Genomic DNA, 24,435 nt, shown 5'->3' on the forward strand with positions numbered 1-24,435 from the left:
AAAGAAACTGACCCACTACTATCAGCGATGCTTTGTCATAGTGCAGTCACGCTCCCACACAGATGCAACTAATTCCGAACGGCCAATTTCCCCCTTTGCATTTGATTGATAGGTTTGGCAAACTGGATTTCCCACCAGGTTCCCATCGCACCACGGCTGGCTGATGCATGGATACCACTCACGTAAAATAAATGATGAGCTCTGCCATCTTGGTGGTGATTATCTATTCACTACCCAGCTTCAGGTCTTGATTAACGAGGTGTGGACACGACTTTGGACTTGACCTTAGATTTGGACAAAATATTTGTTCACACATTTGTTTTATTTTTCCAATTTGTTTTTATATTCAGCTATATTTTCTGTAAAAAAAATAGCATCCACGCATTAAGGTCTTAGTGCTGTTTCAAAGCCCCCCATACTGCTGAGAAGAAAGTAGTCATGACGTACAGAAGTAAAACAAAACCAGACACCAAAAAAAATATATAAAACACCCACAATATGGTCTTTTTTTCATCGTAAGTAAATTGCCTTCTTGTTTCTTAAGCCATAAATGTGAGAAGATTAAAGACATGGCCTCAAGTGTTCCCAGTGGAAGCTGCACAAACAGTTTAGAAGTTATGGGGTAACAGTTTGACTGTAATCTGATTGATTTGGATCGTAATGACGTTTATGCTAGGCAATCAATTCAGCCGAGACTGTAGCACCAAATACTGACGTGGTGACTAACCTCATGGCAAAACAGGGTGTCATAAAATGAGTCATATAGTCTGTGGGGTAATGAGTAACACTATGAACATTAATTCTCTGTGAAACTTCCAGTTTGTGGAGTTTGACTTTGATGACTGACCTGCTAATTATTTTAGAGTGGATGAAGAGAGGGAGCGTTTGAACACCATCGTGACAGAAGATAATCAATAATAAACAGAACTTAAATACTTGTAAATAAATATTTCAGGAATGCTACTGATGTTCGGTCTTGAAATTGTTCCTCTGTAAAACACCCAGACGATGATATTAATGTTCTAAAATGTGCGGGAAGATATTTTACACCAGATGAATAACGCAAGCACTCGTTCATCATACAGTAGCTCGCCCATTGCTCACTGCAAGTCTGGTCATTTCAGTGCATTAAGCTGTCTTGTCCTATAGACAAGGCAGTCATGACTAGAAAAATAGAGTGATTTGGTGAATATTGAGCGTCCAGTGAGTTTGATGTAGTGTGGGAGGGAGGGCAGTATTCAGCAGGGTAATTTCTCTCCATCATAGCGCCGCTGTGACCGACTCCCATCTGTCTATTACTTCAAGTGGAACACCGTGGGCGGTGTTCCAATCACATACATAAAGCTGGGGGAGTGTGGGGCTTTTTTTTTTTATAAGCTAAATATGCATCCCGGATAATAAACATCCAAGAAATTAAACATAACAAATTACAAGCTTTGTGCCGAAAATGCACTCAAGTGAAATGGTAAAAATGTGGCACACGGGACATTTTAAATGATAAAAGCTTAGAGAAAAGCCTCGTGCACTGATTGTTTTTCCGACACACTTCCACTTTTTCAACGCCGTGGCTACATTTAGCTCCCGCTGTGATGCAGCAGCACCGAGAGGACGCTGGTCCGCTGCAAACAGGGGGGACTGCCTGATACAGGGAGAGCTGCTATCGGTTTCAACACTCCCAAAGCCAGCAGACAATAAGAGGCAGCAGAGGCGGTAATAAGAAGCATGTCCTGCCATCTCATCCATCATCTGCTTCCACAATAACGCACATACTTTTATTTCTTTACACTCCTCGGGATCGTATATTTCATCCACTTTAGGCTCCCCACAAATAAGCAGTGTTGTACACATGGGGACACACGTGCCTCCGCAGGCGCACACACACACACACACACACACACACACACACACACACACACAGTTCAGGAGACGTATTTGATCCGTCTTAATGTATTCTATTATTAACTGTGGGGGAGGCCACAGGAAAATGTTGTGGCAAATTTCTGCGATGCACAAATCACCAATCAAGACGTCTGAGGGATGTCAGTGTATGGGAAAATGAAGATGTGATTATTCACACCCAACAAATGTACAGCATAACTTATATGACAAATGCATGTAGTACATTTAAACTCAGCTGTTTCACATTTGTTGCATTTGCCATCATCTTTTAGCTTCAGTTTACTGCGTATGATAGCAACAGTGAAGACCGAATCTCATTTTACTGCAAATCCCAAAGATTCACCAAAACTAACGTCACTGTTGAGGCATATCAATAAATGATTGATTGATTGATTGATTGATTTTGTTAATATAATTTACAATTTTGCAACCTTAATTCGATCATCTCACTGACATCAAAATACATTTTTTTGAAAAGTGCTGCAGAATAAACACTCGAATAACTCAGGGAAAACGCAGACAAGCAAACACAGCCAGTCACACACGGAGGAATACGGCCAGTGTCCGAAAAATATCCAAAATCAAAAGTTAAAAGTAATCCCATGGGATGAGATTTTAAACTATTAAACTCCTTTTCTATTTCAATCTATTTACATGGTCCCAAGTATTAGAAGGAAGCGCCAGGTCAGTATTTACTCGTGGGGTATCAGGGCTCGCCGGTTCTATGATCTGCTCTGATGAATTGTAGCTTTTAATTTTAAAGGAAGATATGTGACGTACTGTGGCAGCTACAGTATGAAACATTTATAAATAATAGTAGGAGTGTGTAGCTTTGCTCTTGTTAGTCATGATGTGGAATGAGCAGCATGAGAGCTCAGCATATCTCCATAGTCAGGCCACGATGGTTAATTGCACAAGTTTTCTTGTAAGGAAAAAAATATTTGGATTAAAGAAAGTTTGTTTTTTTATGTCAGGTTCTGAGCCAGTTGCTCTACAAGGTTTAAAAGTTAGCTAAGAGAGTTGTAGGATTGAACAATTTTAATTACAGTTAATGTCTGATGCTGTGCCGAGATATCTGAAAAACGTCAATTTTTTTCTTCTTTGTTTTTATAATAACATTTTTTGTATACATTGTAAATAATAATGGACCGAGTACAGAACCTTGTGGTACCCCCTTTGACATCAGACCATCTGTACAGATCGCCTTGGTTCTATCAAATCAAAGGCATGTTCCTCACAATTTAAAAGACTCACTCAAAGTTTCCATTCAGTAGCACCTTGTTCGCAGGTTTACCGATACGATCAAGTTAGTGTGTTAATTAGACCGTAGCAGCGGTTTCTCTTTTTGCTCGCGCTCCTGCTGTTTTCCTTTTAGGAGCCGATGTACAGAAACAAATGTACCTCTGCTATAACAGTTCAATCAACGTCTATTGTCTGCAGCAATCATTAACGCTTCATTGAAGAAGCACACCAAGCTAATTTTACGGCTTTATTTATAGTAAAAATACTTTCAATACATACAAGCTGTACATAAACTGTCTCAAGACACTCAACATAAAAGTGTCCTTGAGGAAAAGAAGTAAAGTGAATAGATACAAAGCAAGAACATGAGAAAAATCTTGAAATGTTTGCACTGCGGTCAAAGTGTGCTTGTGCAAGGCATCCGTTTTCACAATGTTGACAGTCTGAGGCTTCCTGTCAAAAACACATTTGACGTGTTTTGCTGACATTTATCACAATTTGATATTTTATGAGGTTCCAAGAATTAACAGGACCAATTTTATACCAAGGGATGAGTTTTACTATTTCACCACATCAGTCCTATAAATGTACCAAAGTCACGGTGATAAACGCTTGGTTTTGTGACATAAAACGTAACGCTAAATTTCGTCTGTGTGATTGGGCCCGTGCCGTTATCAACAGCACAAAGCCCACAGCTATCTTTTTGTGAAACATCCAGTGAACTTAAATCCGTGTGTGTGGCCCAGTAAAAGGGTGTAAAATAACAAATGGCAGAGAGCTGGAGAAGCCTCTTCATGTGTGCCGTGCTGACAGCGAGCAGGTGCGTCAATGGTTTTGATACAGAGCCCACACTAGTTAAAGCACGGAGCTGAATTCATTTCTCTATTTACATAATGAAATCAGGAGGCAACGATTACAAATGGCACTGCTGTGTGTGGCATTTTGGTCGTCAATTTATGGTGAAAGTAAAACCTGAAGGTGTGTTTTAATGCTTGAAGAACAGTTGGCAACATGTTGGTGCATTGAATTATTCAATACTTGAGGACTTTTTGGTGATTATTCCAGGAGGTCTGGCAAAGTACGAGCTTAAGAGAGCATTGTATCCTCAGACACACGACTATGGACCCACAGCTTTGCAATGCAAGCCGTCCCTACTGCGAAAGACTAATCTGTGACCAAACTGAGGCTTACAAAGTGAGAGAATCAATATCAAATGAAGAGGCTCATTTAAAGAGCCGATAATGTGACAAAATATAAAACTTTTCTTTCACTGCATCTACACACTGGTCTTTCCACTCATCATCAAGCCCACTTTTTTTCTTTTTTTCTTTTTTTTTTATAAAACTATATCACATACAATCATCTTTGCCCAACACTAAGTCAATTTGTGTGCATTGTTTTTTGTTTTTTTTACCCTTGATCTCTGAGCTTCTTCCTTGGTTTTGTCACCCAACGTGTGCAGACACCTACTGTTTTAAACTGGCAGTGCTCCAAGTTATCCTCCTCTATTACCCTCTTTTCAGGCCTGCTGTTCTGCAGCTCGAATGTCTATGAGGCAGAAGTATTGACATGTCGTCTGGATCCTTGATCCCAGATGGAGGTGGCTCCTCACTCGTTCAGGGATAAGATGATGTCATCCTCAAGGTCAGAGTTGTCGGAGCTGTCTGTTTGTGCGATAGAAAAATGCAGATTTAGAAATGTGGGGATACAGAGATTTTGTGCTGAATAGGTCAGTGGGTGAGGAGTGAAACTGCCAAAATGGCAGAAACAAAGCAGGCCCTGGCACAGTGTGAAGCAGCTCTGCATCCACTCTTATTTTTTTTCACAAACGTATGAAATAAACTGAGGTAGCAGTTTTTAATTTCCACTGGCAGAGAGAACATTTCCTTGAAGTGACCATCCAAGCATGAGTTTTTAGGCTAAACTGATCCTGCTAAAATGAACCTGTATTTCTCGTTTAACTAAGTCGGTCGTTTGAACACAGACAGATGATTTATTTGATCATTTGAGTAAACAGTTGAAACCATAATCAGTGTAATGCTGCTCATGTGATTGCAATCACGTGAGGTTGGTATGTCAATTCATTAACATGAGTCTCATTTCATGCGGGTTCTTGCATTATGTTTTCAAGTGTTATTTAAACAACTCGAGTGCGACACTATGAATGTCTTCCAGGAGAGGCTGTCTGAACCCGTGTGCCACTATAGGCTGCTGTTATTTAAATGATATTGCATCTCCGCCATCACTGCAACAATTAGTCATTTAATTGATTTAATTAACTACTTTAAACATGAAAGTAAAAAAAAAAATGCTTTAAATATCCTATTCCTTTTCCAGTTCTTTCGGTCCTCCATGATAATAAACTGATTATATTTTGGTCATGGACTGTTGATTGGGAGAAAATAGAAAATTTTAGACTGCACCTTTGACTTTGGGAAATACTCTGTGACATTTTTCACCATTTTCTAACATTTTCGAGACCAAACAGCTAATGAATTAATCAAGAAATAATTGACAGATTAATTGATAATGAAAACCATTGCTATTTGCAGTGCTACCAAACAGTCAGCTGAGCTGGGATTAAGATATTTTTTTCTTTGCAGAGAAAACTTTTAAAAAGATGAAATATTCACAACTCACGTAAAGCTAAACTGGTAATACACCAAGAACAGGGTAATGGCCGACCAAAAATTCAATAAAAGGAACAATACGGAAAATAAATGTTTGATATAACACGACAACATTTGTAAGACTTTGCAAGAACCTGTAGATACCTAACACACAGCAATACTCACCATTGTCGCCATCCAGATCAACATCGTCATTATCAGAGTCATCTTCGTCATTGTCATCCTCATCATCATCATCATCTCCAACGTCAGCGTCCTCTTCGAGAAGACGTGCCACTTCCTCATCAGAGGGAGAGAATTCTTCATTCCCATCATCCTCTTCGTCATCTTCATCCTCTCCACCATTCTCATTCTCCAGCTCGGCGATGAGGGGATCCGTGTCAATATCATCATCTGAATCCTCGTCGTCATCATCATCTTCCTCTTGATCGTCGTCCTCCTGGTAGACAGATTACAAAAAAAAGTTCATTGATAGGCGGGAACTAAAGAGGTACTAATTTATCCAAATTAAAAGAACAAATTTAAAACCTGATCTTCTTCATCTTCCTCCTCTTCCTCTGCAAGTCTCTGACGACCAACTTCATACAGTCGGCACACTGTGTCAGTGTTGACGGAGTCTTGGTTCTATGGGACAGGAACAGCACTTTCATGTATTTCAAGATGAATTTGACAGCCTTTGTTTAGGTGACACGTTAAACACCAAGAACTGACCTCAATCACAGCGAGGTAGCAGTCCTTCGTATCTGTGCAGAGGTCAAATATATTCCTCTTGACGTCAATAGTGGCTGGGAAGAGATGAAAGAACGTGTCAGTAATCAATCTGTACTAATTATACAAACAAGACAACATATTTTAACACTTGAAATTATTGTCTACAACTACAGTGCAGAATTTTAACAAAGGAAAACATTTTATGTTAAAAAAAAAAAAACTTTGAGGAAAGTTTGATTGAGGTGAGTTGAAGGCAAGAAGCCTTACCAATTGGTTTGTAATCTGTGGCATTGAAGGTCCTGAAAGATGAACCAAAGGGACTTTTCATCTGCATTTCCATCATGTCGTCTTCATCATCAGCTTGCAACATTGCTACAATAACAAAAAGCCAGAGAGAGACTAAATAATAACTGAGCACAGCAAGCCGGTTAGCTGCTCTTCTGGCTCCTGAGTGGTCGTTGGACGGGCAGAGCCGTTGAGGTACGCCCATGTCTCTTCCTGTGAGATGGCGTGAACCAGCTGGTTCTTTCTGTTGCCGATCCAACATGGAGCCTTCTGCCCATATGGCTCTGACTGTCACTGTGGCATCAAGTGCGCACACGCACACGGACACACACACGGACACGCACACACACACACACACTTCAATGGGCTTTGTTCGCACCTCTCCGCAAATATACACATGCTCACTTTGCTTCATAATTACCAGCCTTCAATTCAAACACACCTTTCACACATTGACTGTGAAGGGAGTTGTGGGCCTGATGCCAAATGCTCTCCACTTCCCATCGTGCAGTGGCATCTAAATTTACCTCCGTAGATGACAGTGCCGCTGTTGTTGAAAACAATTCTGCACTGGTCCAGAGCGGGAACCGTGTGGAGGAGGTGGAAGGTCCGCAGATCCCACTTAAACTCCCAGCTAAGGACCATGACGTTCTTTTTCATTTGGATCAAACAAATCTGTTACAAGTTTAATTACAAAACACAATGATTCAAACCATCCGGAGGGCAATAAAATCAATTTTTAGTGCAATAAATATTTAATGTTTAGCAGTGAAATGAAACCTAAATATTAATCCCATTCACTGCTCATTCAGTGGAGCAACTTCAAATTCAATTGCTGATACAATCATTCTTTGTCCTGGTCCAATTAAATAAAATGTGCAGTGAATGTCTGGTGTTGAAGAGGGTAATAAATTCTCTTTCATTTGTCAATTTTAATGGTAAATTAAAATGTAAGGTTCTAAAACCTTTTTTCAGTAAATAGCGACGAACACACGTCCATCAAAATAAAATACAAAGCCAGTTAGATAAAGTTAGATGCCACGAACTGTGTATTTTAAAGCATCTACATTTTCATTTTTCAAAATGCTCATTTTTAATGCCCTAATCTACAAAAATATACAAACTCCTTGCGCTGCCTCACACTTTTGGAGGGGTCTTACCAAAAAAAACACTTTACTGCTACCAACCACATGATTAAAGTCTGAAGGATACAATCTCTGTGTTTATGATGACCTCCAGGCCATTGGGATGAAACACACCGCTGATGTTCATGTTGAACTTGTCAAATTTGTGGATGGCCTGAGCCGTGCGCACATCCCACAGCACGCCGTCATTCAGCACCAGGTCATCTGTCGGGTTGAAGGTGGCACAGTTCCTCTTGTAGTTGTTTGCCAGGTCCGGGTTGTTGAGCGTCAGGGTAACCTGGCCGGTCTGGATGTCATAGATCTGGTGAAGAGAAACCGTTTGAGTGAGCATTCAACATTTTACTGCACATTTCTTTCCTGGATTTAATACTATAAGTGGTTACGGTGGCAAACCGTTGACATACGTACCCGGGCTATGTGTTCCTTTGTGCCGATGACACGGTCTTGCGAAAGCTTGCTGAACTCCACATAATGGTCACCCAGAAACGAATGTCTGAAGAGAACCAGAGCAATATTTCAACATGCAGCCAGTGAGTACCACAGCCGAGTGCCTTAGACCATATAACTGCATTAAGACACTGTAAAATTAAAAAATTAAAAAATAAATGCTAAATCAGACAGAATCCGAGTGTTGCCTTCGTTAAACTCTTGGATATGAGTGAAGCCCAGTGCTTGTGCTCCATGGACTGAAGACTGCAGCCCTGAGGCTGTTGGCGTGCATAATTAAACAGCATGTCACCTCCTTTCAGCAGCTCCTTCTTTTGACAGAATAAAGCTGCTGCACCATTGGGCAGAGAGGACCACATACATGGAGGCAGATCACAGACAGGCAAAGTCAATATTTGAACTTTGTTGATCGAGAGTCATGTGGTGGTGGTTTCTGGCAATTTCACACTCTAAATAGTTCAATATTTAAGATTTATATTCAAAGAAATAAATATTATATCAGCGATGATGTGGCAAGTGCAGAGTTTTGACTTACTTCATGATGAACACTGATTTCATGCCCCACAGTGCAGACAGAGGGTAGCTCCAAGAGGCTGACGTTAAGAGCAGAGAACCGTCCTGAAAATAAAAATATAATGGGATCCTTTTTAGGTATGTTTCAAGACCAAAAAATAGCCTTCTCAGAGTACAAATTGGAGTATGACATGTTTTTTCCCATCAAAGAATACATAAGTGATTTTAAAAAATTGTTTATAAACACTTCATTATAAAAATTAAAAAATTATAAATATGTAAATATGTTTCATTTCAAAAGACAAGTACTGGATTGTAGGATTCTAAAAGTTAATTCTTATTGTATGTGTGCTGGAGGTTTAAAGTTTTTTGATCACACTTGTGTAAGATGCACATTGAACCAACCATCCAGATTATCGCAAAAAGTGACAAAACCTTACACTGTCATAGAAACGTTCCCAGTTCAGCAGATGATTGTTAAACCAACCTCCTCAGTAACAATCGAACACCTAAAAAGTGACATGAAAGTCAAATATGATCTGTCTCTCTTTATATATTAGTGGCTTTCTCTACTGACCCGTGAAGGCTCCAGGTGAGTGATAGCCGAACTGTGGCAGCTGTAGCTGGCCTCCTCCTGGCCTGTAAACACATTGTAGAGTTTGAGCTGCCCTGTACACGTCCCGAGCATCAGGAAGCGTTCGCGGGCCGAGAAGGCGCAACACATGAAACCGCTCTCATCCTCGTCGGCCTCCCTGAACACGGAGATTGGGCGGAACCTGGACAAAACGGAAACGAAGACTGTAGAGAAGCAGTTGGGGAGACTGATCGGGAAGGAAAGATCAATGTAACAAAGCTACTGACCTGCTGAAGATGAGATGTCTGTCAAAGCATCCTCCATCTACACCTCCGTATTTTGGGTATATGACCCTTCGCGTGTGTCTGGATGTAAAGTTGATGGGTGCTTGGCGTCTCTGTTTGGGCTCAGGGCACTGATGCGGGGTGAAGAGAGAGAAAGGCGGGCAGGTTGCGACGGGGTTTTTACAGCGTGCATGCTGCTCCCTCAGGTACTCTGTGATAATGCCGTCTAAAGCAGGGGGGGACGGCAGGTGTCTGTCAAACTGCTTCTTCATGGCCGGAGTCTGGCTGAAGGCCCCGTGGTCGGACTTTTGCCGCAACACCCGAGGTTTCTTGCAGCTCGCTGTACCACATGCTGCTTGCCGTTCACGAGAAAAAATTATTCGCCCGATCAGCGGAGAGCCATTGTTGCAGTGATGGACAGATGTGGACGGGAAAGCAGTAGAAGAAGAGCCGGATGGTTGGGATGTGGAGGGGCGTGTTTGTGGATGGCTGGATGCAGGGCTGGAGGAATGAGAGGGGTGGTTTGTGAGTCTTGACACAACCCCGTTGGCCAGTCGCGGGGTGCGGGGCAGAATAGCAGCAGCAGAGGCAGCCGGGGGAGGAGTGACAGGAGGGAAAGCAGAAGTTGAGAGTGAAGAATGAGACACACATGCCATCGGGAGCTCTGCTTCCTTGGTGAGGGTGGTAGCCGTGTCATGAAGGCCTTTGGCTACAAGGTGGTTCCTAATGAGCAGCAGCAGCTCCTTCTCAGGGAAGGTGATCCTGGACTGAGCGACCACGCTGGCCCTCTGCAGCCACGCCAGGGACACATCCGTGCCAATGAGCAGCGGCTTCCCAGAGATCCTCTCGATCAGCTCAGCCGCAAACTTACAGAACTTGACATGTTCGCTGCGTTTGTCCTGAAGCACAGGCTCCTTCATGAGCTGCTGGATGTGTCCGCTGCTGAACAAAGGCAGCTTGCTGATGATCTGTCGGACGGAGGTGGAGCGAGACAGACCCACCAGAGCTTTACAGGCCAGAGCTCGGATCTGATCTGCATCTGTAATGGGCATCTTCACCGTCAGCAGGGAGAGCAGCACCTAGAGGGCCGACACAGAATGGAAGTAAAAACCAGCGTCTGACAGACCTGAGGATATAACCGAAAAGTGGTTTTTGATTCGGAAGACTCCCAACTGAGTGAACTGAGTCAGAAGTGTCTAAGTAGCAGCCAGGATAAGAGGTGGACAAATTCTGTCAATGCTAAGAGAGGTGCCACAGCGCTTCCTTTGTTATCTACTTACGATAGGTAATACAAGGGCAACTCTTCAAAGAGCAAAAGTGAAACTGCTGTTCCACAATTCTTTGATACTGAGACGCGTGTTGAAAACTGATTTAAAGAACTAACAAAACATTTCTTGACAATTTGATTTTACGCGTCTCATTTCACACTCCCATATACGAGATGCATACAAGTCCTATGCAAATTTAACGCAGCCCTTTATTATGCAATTGGTAAGTTAATGGGATGTTTTTATCCTGCCCGTGAATTAGGATGTCATCATATCTGTGCAGTTTTCTTTCTGTAATGTCTCAATTCTGTAATGTTCCTGGGTAAATGGGAGCTACACTATAATCACTACACTACACTACAATCTCTGCATGACAGATCATCTCTATTTAGTGAATGGATATGTGTTTGTGGGTTAATGTGAGGCTTTATGAAGTGTTTAAAAAATACAAATATTTCCCAGTGATAAAGGTATATAAATCCAGTCCTTTAACTATTGCAGCACTTAGTAGCTGTGCACAAATATACCTCAAATGTGGGTCACTAGCACAACTTTAGAAACCTTTTATTACAGAATGACCAGAAATACCCGAGCTCACCTTTTGTCAGCAATGTGAAAGAGAACAGCCTTAAACCCATAAAAATCACAAAGGTTTTGGTGGGTGGTGTATGTTAACTGTACCTTGATGCCATTGTTGGACTGCACCACATTCCACATCTTAGTGAGCACACTCTCGCTGGCTTTGGTCTGCTGAGGCAGGCGACGGCGGGGGGTGCCTGCTATGAACTTGCCAATGCTGGACATGCGTTTGTCTGGAGCACAGACGCAGTTGATGACAACCTGCAGAGCGGACTTCTGAATCTCAGCATCATTCACAAATACCTCGCCTTCTGCCACTGCCAGGACGATACTCATCCCTGAGAGAAAAAAAAGCCAACAATTAGATGAGAAATCTTGCTGAAAAATAACACCTGGAGTTGTGCCATCTCTCAGCAGGACCTGGCACAGGTTTCATGAAGCAAACAGATGAAACGACAAAGCTGCCGCGTGTTATTACATTCTGTGGCCAGTGAGAATAATTTGGATTTTATTGTGCTATATTCTTTAAAAAAAAAAAATTTAAAAAAAAACTGGGGCTCAACTTAATGCTCACACCATAAGAAAAATGTATAATGGCAAAGTGAAACGATGCACCATGGACACATTTACACTAAGAGCTGCTTGAATATTCAATCAGTAATAGAACCAGTGGAGTATTACTTTTTTTATGAGTACCTGATGATAACTAAACATCTATCCAATTCATACCTAATACTTATGAGATGATTGTTAACTGAAATGGTCGCACTCTAATAACACCTACCAACAGTGGAAACTGTGGATCCTCCCTCATCGAGCACAGCAACAGCCTCAGACAGTAACATCTGGGTCTTTGGAACAACTGTGAGGATACTCAGGATGTCAAGGGCATAACGCACAGTATCACTCCTACAGGGAAAGGCAAACAACAATCATTATATCACAGTATCATCAAATACTCAGTATCTAGAACTGGAAACCGTTAAAACATGTAAAAAGGAAAAGTATGAGAATAACGGCCTGGTCAATACCTGCCATAGTAGGTCCTCCAGTCACAGGCAATGGAAATGAGCTGCAGGAGGAGCTGGACACAAGACAGCTTGTGAAAGACCTCCGCTGGTTCCCAGTATAGTCGGAGTGGACCGTACTCTATCAGAAACTCCATCATTTCCACCACCTGCTCACGGCTATAGCTGACCGCCTGAGGAGCGAGACGACAAGATCATGACAGAAACATAAAAATATATCTAATTCCTTTTGAAAAGTTGTCATTTTATTTGAATGCAATAATTGTTCAGTAATTTCCATCTCACTTATCCTTTGTCCTCTGTTTACCTTGTAGTACGGCTGCGAGTGAATGAGGGCGCCACCCTCTGTGCGCTGCAGCGATTGCTTCACCTGCTCCACCTTGATGGCCAGATGGGCCTCAAAGTACCTGCGCAGGGCCATGCAGGTGTGCTTGGCCGTCTGCCTGCTGGAGAAAATCTCATCATCACTCAGCAGCGCTCCCTGGTCCTCAGGGTTCAGGATTTCCAGTGTGCTAATCTGAAAGCAGTCAGTTCATATCATGCATTAGTACGCAACAGCATCTGCTGTGTTATAATGTGATGTTATACTGACTGCTCAGCTGATCATGTTTTGAAAAACGTATTCTCTAAAAGTGATACAGATGATTGCGTTTACATGGTTACGGTGAGGGCTGCAGGTTTGTCTTACCAGATTGACAAGGCGTCGGAGCCCGTCCTGCTTGTCGAAAAGCTCCAGCACGGCACGGAAAGAAAAGGAGATGGAGAAGAACATGGTGGCGTGACAGCAGCCGGATGCATGCGAGCATTCCAGCAGCCACAGCGTGTAACCGACCACATCCGACAGGATGGAGTGCGGCAGCATGCACACCTTGAGATGAGAGGACATGGCCATGAATACAAATGTGAGCAGCTACTAGAGTCAGGGAATACTCTTAATAATAAGTATAATTTTAAACCAAAAACTGGATGATTATGCAAATGAATATACAGAATTATGCTATTTGGTTTTATACAGCAGTACACAAATATACAGAGAAATTTGAGAGACAAAACATACAGGTAAGTAACTAATTGTGAAGTATTGTTGTTTTGCTGTATTTTAAGCTATTTCCTTTATTTCCTTAACTACAACAAGCAGTTATGACACCACCACCTTGGCTTTGGCCTATATTAAACACAAAAAGTTGCTGACATGCAGCAGAATTATGGTAATATATGCGTATTTGTGTGTCTACTCGGTACCCTTTCCATGGCGTCCTGGTTATAAGCAAGGTAGTAGAGGCACAGAGACACTCCAGTAGCAGCCATCGATGGCCTGGGGATTTCCAGCAGCTTCTGAACGCCTCCATGAGCGACAAACTCTGCGGCAAACTTCTTGTGTAACAGCAGCGAAGCCAGATACTGCAAGGAAGGAAAAGTAAAGTAGTAAGTCTGAGGAGCTTCTTGTTGTGTTTCAGCACCATGATGGGTCAAGTGCTGGAGAGAGTGTTTTTACCTTGAGAGCCTCAAAAGTAAGCTGCACGTCATTGGTCTTCTTTAGATCCATATAATGCATAAGCAGCTCGCGAGCTCCCATCTGCATGAACACTGCCAGCAGCTGTAGGTGGGAGGAGGATGAGGAGGGAAAGACATCGAGAACACATAAATCACGTCAATTTGCTTCCCTATGAAACCTCTAAATGGCTAGTTGCATGAATGTATGGCTCAACATTCAAAACAAAGCCTGCGAGTCTTTAATGTTTACTGTATACACTGAAAATGAAGATACACTTCAATACTAACTTTTATAGTCACAGGATAACAATTTCTTTAATCATAATTAGGGAAGGCTGACATCTGCTGGTACGTTTGTGACAAGACAAGAGGCATATAGTCACTGCCTAAGGCGATAAAGCAATTACACGAGCTGTAGATTATTGCTGCAAAAAGACAACTTTACTCTGGCGACAACAAAAGAAAGGTATAGTTTTCCACAGCCCGAGGAGACAATCAGTCCAAAACTAAAAAGATATTCAGGGACAGAGCAACATATCTAAATCAGCATGTAGCTCACTGTGGTGCAATTACTTTTAACCGTGAAAAATAACCACTAAAATAAAATACATATTCAGTTTACTATCATATGTGAAAGAAAAGCATCAAATCATCCAATCTGAGAAGCTGAAACCATTCACTAACTCATCAACTTGAATTAATTGACCATCCAAATAGACGCGTTTAATTTAATTGCAGCTCTGCATAATGTATAGGCTGATAAAAATAGACCAACCTCTTGATATTCCCCCAGAGGAGTGAGATACTGTAGGATGAGCCTCTGCTCGATCTCTGGGGTCAGAGGGTACAGATGATAGTTGTTGCCAATCACCCAAGGACTCATCTCAGACCAGCTGCTGTTGGAAAGCTCACTGAAGTTCCTCTCTGGGTCTGGCAAAGAGAAATTAAGCTTCTGTTTTGAGGTCCTGCCACTGTCCCTGTCTGCCCTCCTCTTCAGGTAACTGCTGCAGTCAGACACGCCTTGGTGTATCAGAGAACTCGGGGCAGACATGGGCTTCATCATGGTTTTAACAGCCGAGATGGCACGGCTGCTGGTCTTATGAGGGGAGTTGAGACGGAATGAAAGCTCATTTTCAGGCTCTGTGGTTGTGAAGGGAATTTCGCCACCTTCCTCGGGACCCATCCCCTCCTTTTCAGCTCCATTTCTACTGGGTGTAAAGGGCTTCTCTTCAAAGCCTCCGTCAACTGTCTCCTCATCCAAAGGTAGCAAAGGCTCACTCAGAGTCTTCCTGGGGCTGGGCCGTTTGATTTCCCTTTTGTTCTCAGCATCCTTGTCCTGAAGCTCACGCAGCCGATGCAGCATCAAAGGAACCTGTCAACACAAAGCACGAAAACCAAGTTGACTGACAGTTGCTACTTGACACCACCTTCTGGTGATGAGTAAATTGTGTGACAACAGTTTTTTTCAGTTGACTGTCATTTAATGCTTTCATGGTATTCATTCATATAAATTGATATAAGAGGCAGCAGAAGCCCTGACTGACCAAAACAGAGTTCTCCTCCCTGTAGTTGGCTGCGATGTCCTGGTTCTCCATGGCGCCCGCCAACAAGCCTGTGGCATAGATTCTGAGGGGCTGCTCGGCCTCCTGAGCCCACTTAAACAGCCTTTCAACGATGCCCTCCTGAGAGCAGGAAACACAGGGGAGCATGAAATACACAGACACAAAAGAATATCAACACCATATGAACAATCAGAAAAAAATTGGAGTTCTCCAATTGACCCATTTTTGATCATGTAGGAATGTATGATGACTCCCAGCGCAATTTCACAGATCAATATTTTGTGAGAGTGGATCCAATTCTTTAAAAAGACCTACTGCCTTAAAAAATGCTGACTGTTTATCTGTGTGGATAAGTAAAAAGTCACAGAGGGTTGGTTAAAGTGTAACTAAATCGCAGGCTGGACTATGACTCCACAAACAAGAACAACATTTTGATGCTGCATCTGTTTTTCTAAATTTGATTGGTTGGTTTGTCGGGGCGCACCATTGAGTCAATGACAACGAATCTTACTTTGTGAGCTTACTGTTTGGCAAAAACAATGTGAAAATCCTGCTTCTTGTCCAATTTCGACTGCCTTAATAGGCAGGACAGCAGACATCTTTCTCAAGTCAATCTTGTGTGTGATGACTAACTGTATCATTTATGTCAGCAGGCTGAACAAAATGGAAGATTGTGTCCAGTAGTGCGTGTGCACGTGTGCATTATTTAATGTTACTTTAAATACAGTATGTTAAATATGCATCTTCAAAATGACAAGAAAATGAAAGGCTACCATACCAGCTGAAATGCAGGAAACACATTCTTCTGACAAGAAAACAGAAAAAAAAAACAGTTGCAATCTCATAATGAAGTCGGGAATAATATACCTTTTCTTGGAAGACCACGGCGGTCTCCAATCCAGGCATGATGTTCTGAAGCAGGCGACAAGCTGCAGCATTGAGAGAAAACTCTCTGCTGGTCATCACATAGCTGTTCACCAACTATAAAGGGAAAAATTATTTTCAAAAACCATCTTCTGAGTGTGCTGCTAAAAGTTGCCCATTACCATTATTTTGCAGGAAACGGTCTCAAAGCTGTCTATCGGTTCTTACCGTGTTCATGAAGTCATCATTCTTAAACAGGATCTTCAGGAGGTGTCCCAGCACACATTCTGGATCAGCTCTCCCTAGTGGCCAAGAACAAAATGTCAAAAACACACACATTTAAATCAGCGGTAGACTTGCAATTATGTGGTCTGTTAGTTTATTTTTTTTCATACCAGGATGTCGATCATCAAAGGGGTCGGGGTCCGCTTTGTGGTACTCCTCTGTCTCCTTCTCAACAAGCTCTGAGATTCTGAAAGTTATAACAGGTCAACACATTTCAGCCCCTTTCAACCACCATGCTATTTACATGACAGAAACCAGGGACATGGCTACTTACTTGGTGAGGAAGTTAACCAGGTCCTGTGTGCTGCCTTGTTGCTCCCTCTCCCACTGTTCCAGTAGAGCAGTCAGCTCTGCCTTTGAGTCCACACTGGCAGATGCCGACGCCATAGCGCAGCCTGTCAGGATAGCGAGCACTTAGTATGTGGTCATTTCAAGACTCAATTTCGCAAGTCAACATGACTGATTAAATAAAAAATCAATAAAAAAAAATTAAAAAAAAATTCAACAACAGTAGAAATATTCACTTAAAAATCACAGGATATTAAACTAAAATAAAAACAGATGGGTAAAATCTTTTCATTAAAATTATCATAAAAGCATAAAACCAACTGGGTAAAATAAGTTCAACACATAAGAACACTGATAAAATATGAGCATCTATAAGGGAATTAGCAGTAACATTAAATGACCCACTAAATAACTAAAAGTTCATTAAAAGCACAGTATTGCATAAATATTTTAAAGCTGTCCAGAGGAACGTGGTCCTAAATTTAGAGATTTAAGGAGGCAGACGACTGTAGGATGCTCTGATCTTTAAGCTTCTCAGTCTTTTGTGAGAAGGAATGAAAAAAAAAAAAAAAACAGGTTGTTTGCTGGGTGTGAGGGGTCCTTCAAAACTTTTGTTTTCTGTAATCATTTTTACACGGAAAAAATTATGCATCCATTAATTCTGGATGCAGTTCACACCACTTTGTTCAACTTTGTTCTGTCCTCATCTGACATGCTGACAAACCACACAGCTATTGCAATGTCCAATGGTGCTCTACAGAACTGCAACACACCATTTCATGGATGTGCCACCTTTTTAGTGGCGTCCTCCCCCTATTTCAAGATGGAGGACCCAGGAATATGCATAGCTACCCATTTGTTGAATTTTAGTGTTGTTAATGACCCCGGGTAGGTGGTCCCCATATGAAAGTCCTACTACTAATTCCCTGGTTCAAGCCAGGTGTTTGCATTGCATTCGTGCAGCACATAAAACCTCACTACTGCAAGCCATCTCATTGTTGTTGGAACTCAAACCCCACTACTGCATTGTCCTCAGTGCAGACCCCCCCCCCCCCCCACACACACACACACACACACACACGGGACCCCAGTGCTAATGGTTGAGGGTTTAGAGAATTTGTTGTTTGACCACCTGCATCCTCGCCAACAAAAGAAAATCAAGGACACATCGACACAGACTTGTTCAACTCTCATATGTGAGAGAAAGCTTAAACTGCCATCATCAGCCACCTGGTGTTGAAAAAAAATAGCATGCAGAGTGCGCAGGCACAATTTAACTACATCACAAGCGGACCTATCTGCCCCATACGGGCAAACTGATACGGCTCTTTAACAACACAGGAGATGGTGACATACCAGGTGTTAAAACATCTTCATGCCGCAGTTATCAAAGCAACAGGTCAGTTGTTAAACAGACAGCTCGCGCAGGTTTCCTCGGGGACGTGAACAATAACAGCTGCGTCAACACGTGCTCGGGACCAAGAAACAATATCAATTTAAAAAAAAAAAAAAAAAAAAAAAAAAAAAAAAAATAGGAGCCAGTTTAGAGGAAAACAAACCACGGTGCGAGCAACACCACGAGGACTGCTTCTGTTAATTCAGGGACTGACGATGTCCCAACTTGAACTCCCAAGTTGGCATTTTAGTTTTCAATGTTTTAGCATTTTTTTTTTTTTTCTGGTTTGTTCGGAAGCTACAATCTCAGCTCAAACATGTGCCGTGTTTTCCAACGTTTTCTTTTTTTGAGTTGTAGCTCCGAGACTTCACCGGACCAGACAAGCAGCAAACTCCAGACCCTGCCTGTTGCGATGTTTGCTTAGCTCGACTGGGGCTAAACGAGGAAGCTAATATACTTAGCCCGGAAACAACACACACACACACACCCCCCCAAAAAAAAAAATATTTTTTTTAATGCTATTGTTTGCACTAAGTCCGAGCTGTCCAGACACGGGCGGTTTATCGCGTCACATTCAATGCATTACTCGAAGCTGCGAAACCTGCCTGCGCGCAAAACGCCGCACTGAGGAACTAGCTAGAAGCACCACAGGTTTAAAAACCTGGCTAGTTAGCCAGCATGCTAACTTTACCTCGTTGCTCCGCTCGGGTTTCTCAAATTTTCCGAGGCTCCTGTCCGCCGATATCAGTCCGAACCTGATCGCTGTCGGCCAAGTATCAACGCACCGATCACCGTTTCACAGCCAAAACTTAATTTGCTGTATTGTAGCGTTGTGTTCACGGTTTATTATCATTATGGCGAGCACGTTCTTTACGTCATCACACCGGCGACCGTCGAGTGCTGATGATGAAGCAACTCAACAGCAAAACATTGCGAAATTGCGTTTAATCAGATGTCTCAATTATAACAATTATTTGTCTTAGAAAACCATGCATATTTAAAAGAAATTACTGATATATAAAAAAAACGTACTTATTGATTACATAAAAAAATGAAAAAGCTAAATAATTATTTTTTTTTACTGATGATAACTAAAGTAATAAGACTAAGGATTCAGTGGACATAGTATATTTGTTTTACATTGTGTTCAAAAGCATTTGTAAGTAGTGTAAGATTTCATATAACAATACAAATTAAAAAAATAAACTGACTTTCTGTGTAAAGATCACTTTTTCAATTGGCTTCATCAGTTCCACGTGGCTTGTGAAGAGTTCATAACTTCTGGACGTCAAACTTTAACAACATCATATTTCCCATGTCCAGGTAAAGCCCTATTAATGAGCAGATTGACTTTTTAAGGAAGTAAATCTATTTACATATCAAATGGTTTGGAAACCCAACCATTGCAATTACATTACACTGCAGCAACAGGTAGCAGGATAGTTATCTGCATTAACTAGGAATTCATTTCCATAAACAAAGTAAATGTGGGGTTTTCCTTTCCACGAGTAGTTCACCCTGGTTACGGGGATCAGCTCTATGGTTTGACGCTGTAGACAAAGGAAGCAAACATGAGATAGTTGCACAGATATATAAAAAAAAAAAAAATAGGCTTTGATCAATCCAGTACTGTTCATTCTGAACGAAATATCTTCAAATGAAATAATTTTGAATACCTGTTGTAGGATGCGTGATGTCTGGGAGAATTTGCTCTGGTGTTCACTGACAAGGCGTTGTGCAGCCTGCACCACTGCAATGTCTGGGAAGCCCATCACTGGATATACCTGCAGAGGGTGATCACCAAAATGTGACAAAAGTGTTGAATCACCTTCACTGTTTAAATTGTGTTTATTCATTGTTTGACGGCTCAAGCAGGATAACAAAATTGGTATGTGTTTGGTGCAAAAACCAAAGGTATGACCTTTGACAGAACAGTGAACATGATGCGTAGCACAGTGCTACTTTATGGTCGCCCAGTTTTCACAGTGATTAGTCATGCACAATAACTGCAGTTCCATGCAACACTACTGTGAGCCGTTTCTCGCCAAAGTCTAAGCAAATTTATATACGCCCTCAGTTTCCCCCCAACTAAGCAAATTTATATACCCCCCCAATTTCCCCCCAACCCCCCACACACACAGATGTTGAGAAAGAGGCAGTAATTTACCATGTACTGAGAGTCTCTGAAAAGCTCCTTGCCAGACACTTTGCTAAGGTTGTCCACACGAAGTCCGCTCGACTGTTCCACAACATAGTCATCACAGTGGTTAGTCCTGAAAGCATACAAATTAAAAGAGGGAATCCAATTTAATCTTACAGCTACTTGGGGTAATGAACAATAAAACCATAACAAACCATACAGACTATTCCTTTTGTTGGTTAAGTAGGAAATTCTCGATAGACAAACAATTTTGAGGAAACTGTACCATTTCACAGTGACGCTGATGTAGACCAGGAGCTGTTGTTTTCCACGACATATGTCACACTGCTTCGATCCTTGTCCATGACATTTCCCGCAACTGTAACATAACAATGTTTAATAGCTATCAATATGCATGATAAGTACAAACTGTACTGTTCATGAATTTCTCTATCTGATGCTTTGACCTGATAGAAATCTATAGGTGACACCTACTTTTCCCTCCCTCTGCCGCTGCAGTGGTGGCATCGATCATCTCCGTGGCGGTAACCAGATCCATTGCACACCCAACAAACTTTCTGTCAGGAGCAACATCAACCACAAAAAAGAAATCACATGATTAGATTGTTTCGCTAAAAATCTTCAAAAGACCTTTTCATTGGCCAGTGGAAAATACTTACATTCCCAGCACCGGCACAGTCTTTGCAAGGTTTTCGTCCCATTCCCACACAGGAGTGGCAGCTCTGTAAATGAAATGTTTCTCATTAGGATTTTTTTTTTTTTTTTTTTTTTTTTTTTTTTTTTTTTTTAAAGCTTTAAACTTCCAGGAGCTTCTCCAAACATGTTTTATAAAATGTACCTTCACAGATGACGTGTAGGGAACCCTGATAACCTGTTTGCTATCCACAAAGAAATTGGGGGCTTTGGCAGGAACATCCCAGGGCCCTGCAGGTGGTTGAGAATAAGCATCCACTGGCTGGCCTGTTCCAAAGTAAATAACATATTAGACAGTCACCCTAAAAAGCAGACTGACAGCAGAAGTAGTATTGAAACAATTTATTTACAAATCAATCAACAGAACATAAATCACTATATAATGGTGAGTAAATATGTCTGAGTTTTGGACTGTTGGGCTGACATGATATTTAATTTAAACATGTCACTTGCACTTTCCCCCCGCCCCCTGATGTTATCGTCTCAACTGATGATAAAAATCAGTGTTAAAGATACAAAGTAGAAGATGCAGAAAGTAACATTTACGCACCACTGTATGGCTCATGACTCCACGCAGTAGATCTTGATTCATTAAAGGTTTCCAGGCGGTACTAAAATAAAGCAGGGGTCAAGAGAACAAACAAGAGGTAAACAATCTATTATTCGTGCACTTAACAAAAAGTAACACCTCCATTAATCGACATTGATTTCCATCAGGGTTTTTTTTAAACACACATGCACAAACAGACTATTTCCTCTTACCCTGTATGTATTAAAAGCCTCCATTTCAGTGATCACACCATCCTTGGCTGGTCCAGAGCTGTAGCAGCATTTGCTGGAGGAATACAGGATAAAGGCCTCCCGGGCAGTTTCCTCAGTTATAGATGGGATACTGTCAACAGTCAAGGAATGTGACACAGTTTGTCAGGAAGAAATCATTGACAGGAAATCCTCATGGGAAAACTTTTGGAATACCATTAGCAATACTGTTGAAAGAAATACTTTGAGCCTTACTTCCAGTGTGGCTGTTCAGATCCAGGCTGAGGCTGGGGAACTGGGTAAGCAGGCATGGGAGGCGGTAGAAATCCACCTACAACAGATAATACCAGTTTTTCCGTTGCTGATTCAGTCTTCATCAGACAAAGATGATAAAGCTGAGTTTTGATCAAGACTGTCAGAGACACGTTAATTTAACTGTATGACTGGGGTTGTAATTTGCACTGATAGTTTGCATAAATTCACTTTTTAATAAAATAATAATTTCAGAATATGAAATTGAGTGTTAATAATTTCATAATTCATTTCCACAATTGTTTCTTTATTTATATATTTCACACAATTTATTTCGAGAACTCTTTGGCTTGATCACACCAGCGGTGGTGAGTGAGTGATAAAGTTATACCACTGGCCAAAAATATCTGTTTCAAATTAAAAGCCCTAAAATGGAATATACAGTTCAGGAATATAGTAAGTTTTAACCTAGTCTTGTTAATTGTTCATTCATTTATTTAATATTAAAAATGTTCTGGCTGTTACTGGGGCACACAGGACTACCAGGGAATATGTACAGCATACTGTTAGACCTACCTCCACCTCCCGCCACTGTTCCTTCATAGCCAGGCATATTGTCAAACATACTGGCTGGAGGAGCACTAGGGCCATGGGACTCAGCTGCGGGTGGGGCGAACATTGCTGTAATAAACCAGAAGAACCAGTTCAGTCATTCGCAGACTTTAAAATCGTATAAATCTTCTACCATCCAAAAACTTTTCACGCTTCACACAAACGGCTTCTTGAACAAAACCTGTCGGGGACTCTACTGTGCATCACTCAATGTATACAGAAAACTCGTGAGTTCTTGGGACCCTCCCAAATTCTGACATGTTTCTACTTGACAACGTAAAACAGTGTAGTGAGAGACTTACCTTGCCCCTCCATGTTTGTATCCATTCTCAGATGTTTTACAGCCACACTAAAGATTTCAGGCAGTGGATGATCTCCACAATAAAGACGTCAGGAAAAACACGAGGCGGATCACGTATGACAGGACACCTTACTGGTGCCAGAAACCTCAACAAACCGGCAAGTCGAGATGACGTCACTTCTGTACGCCGGACGCCTGCAATTTCACCGAAATATTTCTTATGGTAGAACTCGAGTTCTACATAGATACCCGACCACAATTTTTATGGGGGGAAAAAAAGTCGTCAAACACACTTATATGTGAAATAATAATTTTATTTGTCACTTGTATACTGATTTTTATTTTTATATTAAATTAGACCCAGATTTAAACTAATCAGCCAATCTGTTTACGTTTTCATATCACATTTTACAGATAAATATGTACGTTTTTTGTTGTTGTTATTGTTGATTCATGGATCTTACCAGGTGTCCCTCCAGCGGCTGCGGGTGCATAGCCGGGATTGGCAATTCCGTAGGTACCGTTCTTCTGACTGCAAGTAACGGGAAACGAAACTCAGGCCCGTGAAGTGGAAGAAATCACGTTATTTTGGAATAAAATACAGAATAAAAGTCGACGCTTACCTCATAATAGGCTGGTTCTCCATCTCGAAGCGCTTGACAATAGCTAAATGAGAAAATAAAGACGACCAAAGTCCTCAAACAAATCACGCGTAGGCAGTATAATACAAAACAAGACGTGACAATAAGACGATCATTAACCTTTTATCACGGCACACACTCCCGTTTCCTGCAGCAATATACCACCTTCTCTTATGACACGCAGACGGGATAAAACATTTTTTTAGTATTCTAGATTCGGGACATCACGAGAGTCTTTTACGGTAAATGCGCTCATAGTTTTGGAGAAGTAAGCGTCCCCCGCTACCCCCACAATAACTCTCTTCCTTCAGGAAGTGCGCACCAAACATTTCAGGAACAGATGTGGAGAATGGGCGTACATACGTGTTTATCTCACAACAACATTATGACGATACTAAAAGTATCTGTTAACAACACAAACTCCCATATTACCTTTAATCGCTGAATAAATTCGGAGAAAGGAGCGTTATTCCAGCTGTCCACTTTGCACCTTAAAGTTGCGCGTTGTCGTGCTCACAAACT

The 24,435-nt window shown here is 41.6% G+C and overlaps 2 protein-coding genes across 3 annotated transcripts; both read right to left on the minus strand.

The window, feature by feature from the left end:
• Positions 1 to 3,375: 3,375 nt before the first annotated feature.
• LOC138192588 (DDB1- and CUL4-associated factor 1-like) lies at positions 3,376 to 19,340 on the minus strand. The gene is made up of 25 exons (XM_069140074.1): positions 19,186 to 19,340; positions 17,085 to 17,205; positions 16,921 to 16,997; positions 16,754 to 16,827; positions 16,529 to 16,642; positions 15,644 to 15,781; positions 14,875 to 15,471; positions 14,101 to 14,202; positions 13,848 to 14,006; positions 13,294 to 13,473; positions 12,913 to 13,122; positions 12,609 to 12,778; positions 12,362 to 12,486; positions 11,680 to 11,915; positions 9,734 to 10,809; positions 9,450 to 9,648; positions 8,895 to 8,977; positions 8,321 to 8,405; positions 7,980 to 8,213; positions 7,295 to 7,388; positions 6,750 to 6,854; positions 6,483 to 6,556; positions 6,300 to 6,395; positions 5,937 to 6,210; positions 3,376 to 4,805 (listed from the first exon to the last, which is right to left on the minus strand). Exons 2-25 carry the CDS (start codon positions 17,195 to 17,197, stop codon positions 4,750 to 4,752), a joined length of 4,671 nt encoding a protein of 1,556 aa, XP_068996175.1. The 5' UTR covers positions 17,198 to 17,205; positions 19,186 to 19,340; the 3' UTR covers positions 3,376 to 4,749.
• Positions 19,341 to 19,422: 82 nt separating this feature from the next.
• Positions 19,423 to 24,435, minus strand: ssuh2rs1 (ssu-2 homolog, related sequence 1). Of its 2 annotated transcripts, none has more exons than XM_069140075.1 (14): positions 24,346 to 24,435; positions 23,896 to 23,938; positions 23,737 to 23,804; positions 22,936 to 23,040; positions 22,363 to 22,438; positions 22,111 to 22,240; positions 21,899 to 21,959; positions 21,494 to 21,615; positions 21,315 to 21,377; positions 21,130 to 21,212; positions 20,921 to 21,013; positions 20,662 to 20,767; positions 20,171 to 20,278; positions 19,423 to 20,044 (listed from the first exon to the last, which is right to left on the minus strand). In XM_069140075.1, the coding sequence occupies exons 2-14, from the start codon at positions 23,916 to 23,918 to the stop codon at positions 19,904 to 19,906; spliced, it is 1,179 nt and encodes a 392-aa protein (XP_068996176.1). In that variant the 5' UTR covers positions 23,919 to 23,938; positions 24,346 to 24,435; the 3' UTR covers positions 19,423 to 19,903. The 2 variants fall into 2 exon arrangements, with proteins under 2 accessions (XP_068996176.1, XP_068996177.1); XM_069140076.1 differs by lacking the exon at positions 24,346 to 24,435 and adding an exon at positions 24,034 to 24,225.

Source organism: Embiotoca jacksoni, unplaced genomic scaffold (assembly GCF_022577435.1).
Source record: "Embiotoca jacksoni isolate LCO1_2020_lvr unplaced genomic scaffold, fEmbJac1.0.p SCAF_9, whole genome shotgun sequence".
Taxonomy (NCBI): domain Eukaryota; kingdom Metazoa; phylum Chordata; class Actinopteri; family Embiotocidae; genus Embiotoca; species Embiotoca jacksoni.

Excerpts from the sequence above, each read along its gene's own strand:
- ssuh2rs1 (XM_069140075.1), bottom strand. The coding sequence starts at position 23,918 with ATGGAGAACCAGCCTATTATGAG. Across the intron at positions 22,439-22,935 it reads AACAGTGGCGGGAGGTGGAG|GTGGATTTCTACCGCCTCCC; the intron begins GTAGGTCTAACA and ends TATCTGTTGTAG. Across the intron at positions 21,014-21,129 it reads AGCGGCAGAGGGAGGGAAAA|TTGCGGGAAATGTCATGGAC; the intron begins GTAGGTGTCACC and ends GTTATGTTACAG.
- LOC138192588 (XM_069140074.1), bottom strand. The coding sequence starts at position 17,197 with ATGGCGTCGGCATCTGCCAGTGTGGACTCAAAGGCAGAGCTGACTGCT. Across the intron at positions 8,214-8,320 it reads CAAAGGAACACATAGCCCGG|ATCTATGACATCCAGACCGG; the intron begins GTACGTATGTCA and ends TCTCTTCACCAG. Across the intron at positions 7,389-7,979 it reads TCATCATAAACACAGAGATT|TGGGATCTGCGGACCTTCCA; the intron begins GTATCCTTCAGA and ends TGGGAGTTTAAG.